Here is a 9786-nt window from a genome sequence, read left to right on the forward strand (position 1 = left end):
CCTGAGTTTCCACCCTCACTGCCAAGGCACCGTCTCCATGGCACAGAGTTGCAACAGGATGCTTTATTGGGGGACAGTAATGCTGCTGCGTACACGGAAAGCACCCCAAGCTGCACTTTTTTTGTTTTTCTCATTTTATATACAAAATAAATTACTAGGATTTAGTGGCAAACTGTAAACAAAAAAGAAATAAACCATGATTCTAGTGCCTCTGTAACTGACGTCTTGGGAGCTGAACGTAAGTCTGTAGCTGGTTACAAAGCTGAGACCCCCCCCCCTCCCCATCCCCCTCCCACTGCACCACCCAGAAGGTCTCTCCGTACTCGAGTACAGGGCAAACGCTCCGCTTCACAGAGACAGGATCTCAAATTCCTCATCCTCGGAGTCAAAGAACCGCTCCAGTCGGTCTGAGTCGGAGAAATCTGTGGGGGAGGAGGAACGCCAGCAACGGGTTCAGTCTGCGTCACGGGGGTCCTTCACTTACAAAGAGGGTGACTCACTTTTAAATACACACTGAAAAGGCTTGTATGCGAGCTGCAATGTGACCGGAGGCAGGGCGGGGCTCGGATGCTTGTGCACTGTGGCTTTCGTTCGTTTGCCCTTTGTGTATATGAATTAGAATGTGAATCTGTTTGGGGTGGTGGTGGGGAGGGCACTGACCTGGGGTTAGGTTGAGCACGTCAGCGCTGGCATAATGTGATGGCTGACTGTCGACCAGCTCAAACATGGGGAGGGCCTCTCTGCTGCAGGACATCTGGAAGAATCGGAAGAGGGAGCCCTTAGTGTTTATACATGGCCACTGCCAGTGTTTACGTGGGGCCCCCTGTTGGGTACAAACAGTCATTACACCCGGGGGGTGAAGCTCAACCAACCCCACACATACACAGGGTGGGGCTGCCTCCACCTAGACTGGTCGTAACACTATTGCACGTTACCATGCATGACATTAGTGTCCAGTGTAACTGTGACCAAAATTCCCCCCCCCCCGGCCTACCTTTCGGATGCGCATGCACCAGTCATCAAAGTCCTCCTCCGTCTGGCAGAAGAACCCCTGTCGGGTCCAGAAAGGAAAACAAAGCTTTGGGATTCTGGGATGTCCTACTAAACAATCTGCCAAAGTATGTTTTCAGTCATAGTCGACATTAGCTACAATTAACCATCTCAACTTACATCTGCTATTTCCAGACATTCACAAAATTCTGAATCCTGCTGATTAACTTAGAAGGGGTGATTAAATGCTGTCATAATGTGAAAAAGATGCTTGACTTATACAGTAAGTGAACAGTCAGTTACTCCCACAGGAAGAAGCCTGAATACATGCTTGCGTTTGTACAGATTTTCTTGGTGGCCATATTTACAAATAAAGACTATTATGAAGGATAGAAAATTCTGGTGTCATCAGTTCGGGGCTGGGTGGGTGGGGCCTCGACATACCACTGCGAGGGAGGGGTCCAGCTCTCGGATGTTCATTCGGCATGGCGGATGCTGACAGTGGTAGGTGTCGTCTGGCACCTGACCATCGTGGGACGGCTCCACGGCAACCTGGGTGGTGTGGGGGTCCAGGTAGATGAGCTCCTCACCTGGGGGGGGATGGGGGGGGTCAGGTCCAGCTCAGGTCAAACCCCCAAGCGGCCCACCCAGGCAGCGGAACTCACCCACAAAGCCGATGAAGTAGTGAGCGCTGTTGGGTTTCCCTCCTATGACGCCGAGAGACTGAGGCAGCATGAAGCATTGCTGCTCCCAGGGAGACAGGTGTCAATACTGCGCGGAGCGGTACGGTCCATCACCAGCTTCAACAATGACAGCGAACCTCCAACACCCATCGTGTTTCAATGTGTATGAATCCATGTGCCTCTTTCCTTGAGTTTATTAATAGCTGTCCTTGTAGGCTCTGTACACGGGATGCGTCCATCGGTGGATAAAATATCACGCAACAGACTCCAGTCACGGTGCTGGAGGGAAGGAGGCCTACCTTCAGTGTCTCCATGTAGGCCTCGTTGATGTCGCTGAGGCCCAGGCGCAGTGGGATCAGCAGCACCAGCGGTTTCCACAGCACCATCTCCTCCACAGCCATGGCGCACGCCCCCTCCAGGCAGCCGTTGAGCCCCCGCTGCGGGTCAGGCTCCGGCTCGGAGCAGGCGGCGCCCGCGTAGTCCAGCCAAGGCATACACAGCCTCTCTGAGATGGGAGATGCGGGACACGGTCTGCACTCCATTACCCACGTATCAAAGCCGTCTTTCCTGTCCTATTTCCTTTAAAGCTGTGCGCATTTATATCTTACTCTAAGTGCTAGCCGGAAGAATAATGTGCGCGGGCGTCGCTCCAGGCACTCACTTATCTCCTCGATGACCACAGTGTTATCCATGGCTACATGAACAGCCAATCGGCTCCAAGAATCGAAGACAGAGAGCTTCCTGACAGGGAGGGAGACACATGTGACCTTGATTCCGGATCTCGGTAACGTAGGAAACTCACGACACGTAGACGTCAGAGTGCCGCAAGTAACGGGAACTTAGAACGAAGGTTTAAAATGCTCTGCTCATAATTTCAATGCATACGGAAACGTCACCACGTCTATACTACAGGTAAGACCGACACTCACTTGAGAACTTGTGCCACTGTGTTGGGTCCGTACCACTGGCCAATAGATTTCCCCTCTCCGACGCCCATCTGGGCTACAGGAAGTGAGCGCAGGGGAGGAGATGGCTCAGAGAAAATGACTGTTCATTCTGCTACATTTCACACATGCAACAGAGACTGAAGATAGAACAGCAGCAAACGAGCCAGAAATCTTGGCTTACCGATCTGATGTAAAGAGTAATAGCAGTCTTTCTTGTCGATAAAAGCATTGAGGATGCTGACATACTCCTCTCTCTGACGCTGGCCCCCATGCCACCTCCAGTCTGTGAAGGACAAATTTACCACCTTCTTAGTATGTCGCACAGAGCCAGTCAGTCCCTTGTCTACCACCAACGCAACAAGCCAAGCTGCTTGACCCAAATGCCTTCAGTTATTAATGGAAATAATTCTGTGCCACTCTTCTTTCACTCACTACAACCACAGGCACTAAATATTTAGAACATTCTAGAACAATCTGGTTAGAAGGATCATTTTAAAAGGGTAGAGGAAGTACCTTTGTCCAGTGGATGAGTAAAATTTAATATTTAACCTTGGTTATGGTGTTAAAAATGACTACTTCCTGTTGATCTGGGGGGAAAAAACAATTAAAAATTCTTTATGTCCATTCTGATGGCTGACTGAGCAGAAATACCTCGGCCTAGATGCCTGCAGACCAAGGCCTCAGCTAAGATCATCTGCCCGCACCGAAGCATGCAACCCCAGCCAGTATCTGACGTGGGGCCCGTTCCTCCTGCACCAAGCAGATAAGTCAGTCATTTATATCACACGTAATGTTATCATAGTCCATTTTAGAATGTTAGGCTGAGTTGATTTAATACCATGGCGTTATTTCAGTTTAAATACTTTCCACGCAACACATCAAAGTAATACATGTATATAGCGCAGTACTGCACAAACTGATGACTACTGCACTTTTTTCAAAAAATTTAATTTCAGATTTTGTAGATTACCACTTAAAGGACACTCACCAATGGGTTGGAAGTTTTTCCTGTACGTGAACCACAGACGCGAAGAAACATCAGAGAGGATCTCGTCCTTTTCTGCAACGTTAATAAAGGTCAGAGCAGGTTTCACTAAAAGATAAATGCAGCTTTGCCGCCCACGGTAATTTTAATGTCATGTATAATAATGACCATATATATATGTGTGTAATATAATGTGTGTGTGTGTGTGTGTGTGTGTGTGTGTGTGTGTAATATTATATATATATATATATATATATATATATATATATATATATATATATATATATATATATATAGTACCTAGTACCTGTTAGTGCGCTGAAGTTTCTCCCCAAAATCCACACGGGCTCCGCGGTCTCCGGGAAATCTTCAAACTCACCGAAGCGCAGTGTGTCGTACGTCAGGGTAGCTTTGGCACCGATGCCATTCCGATAAACGAGTTCCAGGCAGTAAAGGAAGGAGTTCGCATCACAATCGCAATCATATTCAATTCTATATAAATCACTTTCAATAAAACTGCATTTCACAAGTCCCGTTTTCTTGTGTTTCTAACTGAAGACAGTGAAATAACATTCTGCAGATACAGATGCAGCGTCATAGTGTATACAGTACAAAAATCGTGTTACCGCGATAGACAACATAAAAGACAACATAAAAGCAACAAGAAATGGCTGGGGAAAAAACGGCTGTACCGACTGGCTCACCGTTAAGCATTTACAGGGCTAGGTAGGTCCCAGAGTCCCGTCCGGATTTCACATGTCACAGCACTAAACCGAACCACCGATTCATGTAAAGTCGTAGTGAAACTAACGACTCTTAAATCAGCGTGGATTATTAACGTGTGGTGCAACAGAAGTCTTTATCTCTTTGGCTGAAGTATGACAGCACATCATCATCATCATCACAAGAGAAAGTGACCAAGGAAATTATCAATCGGGACAGGGACAGTGAGGACACACCTTTTCGCGTCAAGGACAGATGTCACATAACGAGCCTCAGCGTGCCCACAAAGCACAGAGCAGAGAGTTGATTTTCAAGATTTGGGCAAAATACATAAAACAACTGGCTACGTACTGGGTCATGAAAACCAAATAAGCCATCTTTTTGTAGCTACATGCACAACAAACGTGTCGAACTTAAGATGATCAAAACAAAAAAGGATAAACAACTTGCTATCCTTCCTTTTAAATGCCATTCATAGCTACGGGGAGTGAGGTTTTTATTGTTGTTCTACGATGAATAACATGTTAGCAACACAAAATCTGCATTATTGTTTTCTTGTAACGCCGCCTTACCTGCATCCATCCCGTCAATGACTCACCCTACCTTGTTGGGCGACCAGGCGTCATGTGGTCGATCGGCAGTAACGGTTTACACCGATTCGTTAGAGGTAAGGAAGAGGGCGGGCCTTAGATTGATACTATCCAATCAAATTGCGAATTTTCCGGAACTTCTACATTTAGTCCAATAAACACGCCAGAATTTATGACGTGGAGGATGAAAACAAATGAGACGTTCGTAAACAGGAAGCTTCCGAGAGTACCGACGTGTCCCATGATTTGGGTGTCTGTTTATTATAATCCAATGTGTATTGCAAAACTTTTTAGGCATCTGCACCGTGAACATTTGAATGTACTCTAATGTAGCTAGCTAAATACAGATATTAAGTTTAAAGGGGAGTTTCATCTTAAAGTAATTAAAGAAATTTCTGCCATGCATGTGTTCGTGCCGTGGAAATTCTATACATTCTTAGTTCCTGCGTTTTTTTCTGACTGTCTTAACATTTTGTACGTTTTCCTTTGGATTGTTATTTTCGTACTCATTTTTTTATTGGCCAACTATAATTTACACTACATGCAGACCTCTTGAATGTTCAATAACATCCGGTCAATAAAATACAGTAGAAAATAAATGTCTTAGGATATTTAAATAGCTCACATCTAGCTTATTAATGTATGAAAAAATTCTCAGTAAAATACACTATTTATTAATTTAATATACATGGAATAGCAATAAAAACTACAACAAATGGTAAGTTCCCGTGCGATCGGGCATTAGACTAGAAGAAGCAACATCAGTTAATAAATGTGCAAACAAAAACAAACGCCATTGTGCTGTACGTCACAGAGAAACTTGGCTTCGTGAAACGTGCAGTGCTCCGCCATTTTCCTGTACGGCCGTGGGACTTCCCTTGGTTAATATCTATTGTAGTGTGGAAATTAGTTATTGCAAGTATCCATTACATTTTAGCAAGGTAAGATGGTAATCTCATGCGCTGCTGTAAACTGCACTAATCGTCAAGGCAAAGTGGATAAAACCGAGGTGTCATTTCATAGGTAAGGTCAGCATTACCCAAAGCGACAGACGTGGACATTTGGCTTTTCACAATAATGTGTTATTAGGGTGTCATTTAACATACTATAGGAACGGAACTAGCTATTATCAACACCTGTCATTAAAACGGCACTAAAATTGTAGTTCAGTCGTATCCTTGCCAGTTTAACGGACTAAGCAACTTCTACTCGATTTTTGGTGACACGTTTCACAAGGTGGCGTGATGTGTATTCGGTACAGCAGGGGGCAGTATTACATTTCTAATTGCGCCCCGACGGTCTGGTTCTGCTAGCACAGAATATGTTGAGAGGTGGTTAAAAACGTGATTTGGCTACCAAATGGACAACGTAGCAGTTTGTAATATATATTACACTTTAATAAAAATACATGTGATATTACATAACTGTATTTGTGATGTTTTCCTTTGACACCACATTTAAACAATATGAACATCTTTTACTTCTTTTGACACCAGAATTTCTCTTTCACTGGTCCATTATCAAGAATTGCTTTTCTGTGATGTTATTGGATCTTTAATATCTAGAGGATTTAAAAAACAGCAACAAATCTGTGTGCCTACGTTTCCAGGTTCCCCATAAAAAATGCAAGCCGTTTAGCCAAATGGAAACGGGCGGTGAGGCGGGAGAACTGGATGCCCAACAAGTACTCCTTCCTGTGCAGCCGACACTTTACCCCAGACAGCTTCCTGCCGGGCTGTGAGGACCAACACAGGCAGCTCAAGGCCGGTGCTGTGCCGAGCATCTTTGACTTCAGCCCCGTGGACAAGGGCACAAGGGGCAGCATCCGCAAGAAACTGCTGAGTGCACAGGAGTCAGAGGATGAGGAGGAAGAGGCAGCAGCGGCCTATAAAAGGCCTACGCAGAGTTACAGAGGGCAGTCAAAGGGAATAAGAATTTCCTCAATACCGGGTTACAATGATCACACCGGTGCTGTCATCTCTGGTCCTGATACTAACCCGGCGGCCCCTGGTGGCTTGCCTCCGCAGCCCCTGAGTCAGCAGACTGTAGGAGAGTGGTCTCTGGATGGAGAGGAGGAGGTCTTCAAGCCCTCATCCTGCGACCTCATCGATGCCTTGCACTCTTACAGCAGCACCTCCCGCCCGGAACGAGGCCACTGCAGGCACTGGGGTCGCAGCCCTGGCGGAGCGGCGTGTGCCAAACCGGGGGAAAGGGCACCCCTCACGGCCAGACCAACGGGGCCACGTCAGAGGGGCGTGACACGACGGCATCACCGGCCAGGATTACAGATACGGAGGTTGAGGAGGCGTTTGGGAATCCCCACAGGTGACCTGGCTGTATGGATAGTGCACCTTCCAGAGCTCAGATGAGCCAAAAAGATTTAGACTACAAAAGGCCTCTCATTGTTGCATGTCACTCTGCTGTGATAACAAAAAGCAAAGTCCAATTTGTTTTAATTTATAAAGATTCCTTATTACACCCACTAAAATGCTAAAAAGCAGTTTACTGAGAGAGCTGGGTTCAATTTTACCTGTATATTTATAATACTTTTAGTACAAGATTTAAATTCTTACGTATTACTGAAATGAAATGAATGAAAATAACCACTTTTCAGGAAATGCGCTGAATTATTTGTACCTCATACTGCCACGATAGACAGCAGAAAACAACGATGCCACGTCATTTGTGCGAGCTACTGAGCCAAAGACTACATGTTCTATCATGCTTAGGGGCAGATGGGTGCAATGTGATGATGTAAGAGCAAATTTGTCCTCTAAAGTACGTTTGGATGCGTAGTTTCCTTGTCGACTAGTAGGCTACTTTGAGAAACAACGTAGTATATACTGGTATATGTATATATCTTTTCGCATTTTATTTTGAATTGCATTTCAATAATGACCTGTCCATTTCAGCAATCAGGTAATGTAGCAAAATTCAGATTACGCGGTAAGATGATTTCACTTCTGGTGAGATAGATGTGTGCTTTATATTCAGGTATACATATAATAATGTTCGTTTTCATTTCCAAATATTATGATTTCCAGCTGATTATTCGGGTAGTTAGTGTCGACCGCGGACAGTATCGTGTATGATTGCATTAAGTAATTATATGTGTGACCGTATCGTTTTCTATAAAAAATGTATTTTTAATAATCCATGCACTTTTTTCCTGTATGGTAGCAGTCATCAAGTAATTTTTTTTTACTTCGTAATGAAAATTGTGTCATGCGCTGATTTAGAGCGAAGCACGGTTTTAACTGGCAGACACCTGCTGTATAATAAGTGTTTTTCCACGCTTCTATCGTGTCCTTGCAGAGGCCCCTTTAAACCCAGCAATCGCGCCCCTCGACTGGCTGCTGGGATCTTGGGAGTCGGACGAGCCGGGGGAGGGCTCCTTCCCCACCATCGCGCCTTTTCGCTACACCGAGACGCTGCACTTCAGCCAGGTCGGCCAGCCCGTCATCAATTTCATGTGAGAGCGCCGCCGCGCACACACACGCATTGATTCGAGCGCCACCTACCGGCCCCGCGACGGCCTGTGACGCGAATTCGCCTCCGGTCTCCGTGCAGGTTCAATGCCTTCCACGCAGAGAGTAAAAAACCACTGCACAGAGAGTGCGGCTTCATTAGGATTCAGCCTGGGACCAACAGAGTGGCTTTCATCATCGCCCAGAACTCAGGTACTCAAAAAAAAAAATCTCTCAGTCCAGATATCCCATCTTTGGGATATTGATTGCGGGTAGGTAGATGAGGGGCATCTAGGAGGGTGGGCATGCTGGTGTTACGGTGGCAGGATAGACGAAGTTTGCTGACCGGGGCTAGGGAGGCGAGGTTGCAGAGGTATAACTTCTTGCTGTCTAATTTGACCACCACTGAATAGGGGAATGACAGATTTCTGGGACATTGCGTATCAATGAGAGGTGGGACATCTGTCAATGCAGAATCTTCCATCAGTTTCTTAAATACTAAATAATGTTGAAATATCGACATCCTCAAAGCAGATTGTGATAGGGTAAATGGTAGTGGCCTACATCCATGTCCTGAAGAGCCATTGAGCTGAATGCTGTGTGTGGGGTCTCCCCAGGCCTGGTGGAGATCGAGGAAGGCCAGCTCGCCGGCCAGCTGCTCTCCCTGCAGAGCCAGGCCCTCGCCAGGGCCTCCTTCTCCAAGGAGCCTCACGTCCAACAGGTAGAGCCTGGGAACGCCGGTCCTGATTGGCCCAGCCCCTTTCCCACGAACGTGCTCTCACTCCTGCCTGTTCGTACCTCAGATCTCCAGGCTCTTCCAGCTGAGGGCAGACGGCAAGCTGGAGCAGACGGTCTCCATGGCGACGGGGGACCAGCCGCTGACACAGCACTTGCACATTATTTACCGGCGGTCTTCCTGATGACCTGGGCCCACGGCGCCCCCTCCTGGCACAGGGTTTAGTTGTAATATATATTTCCTTTACTCAGGACAAACTGACGATAGTGGTAACCTTCTAAATCCATATCATGGTGAAATGGCACCATATACATTGTCAAATACCATGTTTTATATACTATTTTATGGCAGTGCCAAACTAACTGATTGCTACACTCGTTTTTAATTTTAAAAAACACGCACACACCTTTTAGATATCAGCCATTAATTCAGCAAAAACTCTTTACCGGTCCCTACACACATTTGAGATCGTACAGCATTTATTAAGACATTTTTTTTCTTATTGAAATGAGTCTGGGGGGGTTGTGTAATCACTTGTTTGTACTGGTAGTAGGTGCTTTGTATTAAGTGTCCGGACGCTAGTAATTTGTGAAGTTACTATGAAAGTGCATGTGAACGGCGAGGCTCATTAAACAGACGTTCAGAACGACATGAAGCGTACGGTG

At 46.0% G+C, this 9786-nt stretch overlaps 2 protein-coding genes across 5 annotated transcripts; one reads left to right on the forward strand and one right to left on the reverse strand.

The window, feature by feature from the left end:
• Positions 1-43: 43 nt before the first annotated feature.
• atg4b (autophagy related 4B, cysteine peptidase) lies at positions 44-4990 on the reverse strand. The gene is made up of 13 exons (XM_023822290.2): positions 4901-4990; positions 3913-4014; positions 3609-3680; positions 3272-3370; positions 2802-2903; positions 2603-2675; positions 2335-2414; positions 1973-2178; positions 1656-1734; positions 1435-1580; positions 995-1051; positions 661-754; positions 44-422 (listed from the first exon to the last, which is right to left on the reverse strand). Exons 1-13 carry the CDS (start codon positions 4908-4910, stop codon positions 349-351), a joined length of 1194 nt encoding a protein of 397 aa, XP_023678058.1. The 5' UTR covers positions 4911-4990; the 3' UTR covers positions 44-348.
• Positions 4991-5151: 161 nt separating this feature from the next.
• Positions 5152-9770, forward strand: thap4 (THAP domain containing 4). 4 transcript variants are annotated; one of them, XM_023822285.2, is made up of 6 exons: positions 5152-5941; positions 6528-7243; positions 8234-8390; positions 8489-8598; positions 9003-9106; positions 9189-9770. In XM_023822285.2, the coding sequence occupies exons 1-6, from the start codon at positions 5865-5867 to the stop codon at positions 9303-9305; spliced, it is 1281 nt and encodes a 426-aa protein (XP_023678053.2). In that variant the 5' UTR covers positions 5152-5864; the 3' UTR covers positions 9306-9770. The 4 variants fall into 4 exon arrangements, with proteins under 4 accessions (XP_023678053.2, XP_023678054.2, XP_023678055.2 ...); XM_023822286.2 differs by having other exon boundaries at positions 5154-5859; XM_023822287.2 differs by lacking the exons at positions 5152-5941; positions 6528-7243 and adding an exon at positions 7497-7864.
• The last annotated feature ends 16 nt before the right edge of the window (positions 9771-9786 follow it).

The sequence above is a fragment of the Paramormyrops kingsleyae genome, chromosome 21 (assembly GCF_048594095.1).
Source record: "Paramormyrops kingsleyae isolate MSU_618 chromosome 21, PKINGS_0.4, whole genome shotgun sequence".
Lineage (NCBI taxonomy): Eukaryota > Metazoa > Chordata > Actinopteri > Osteoglossiformes > Mormyridae > Paramormyrops > Paramormyrops kingsleyae.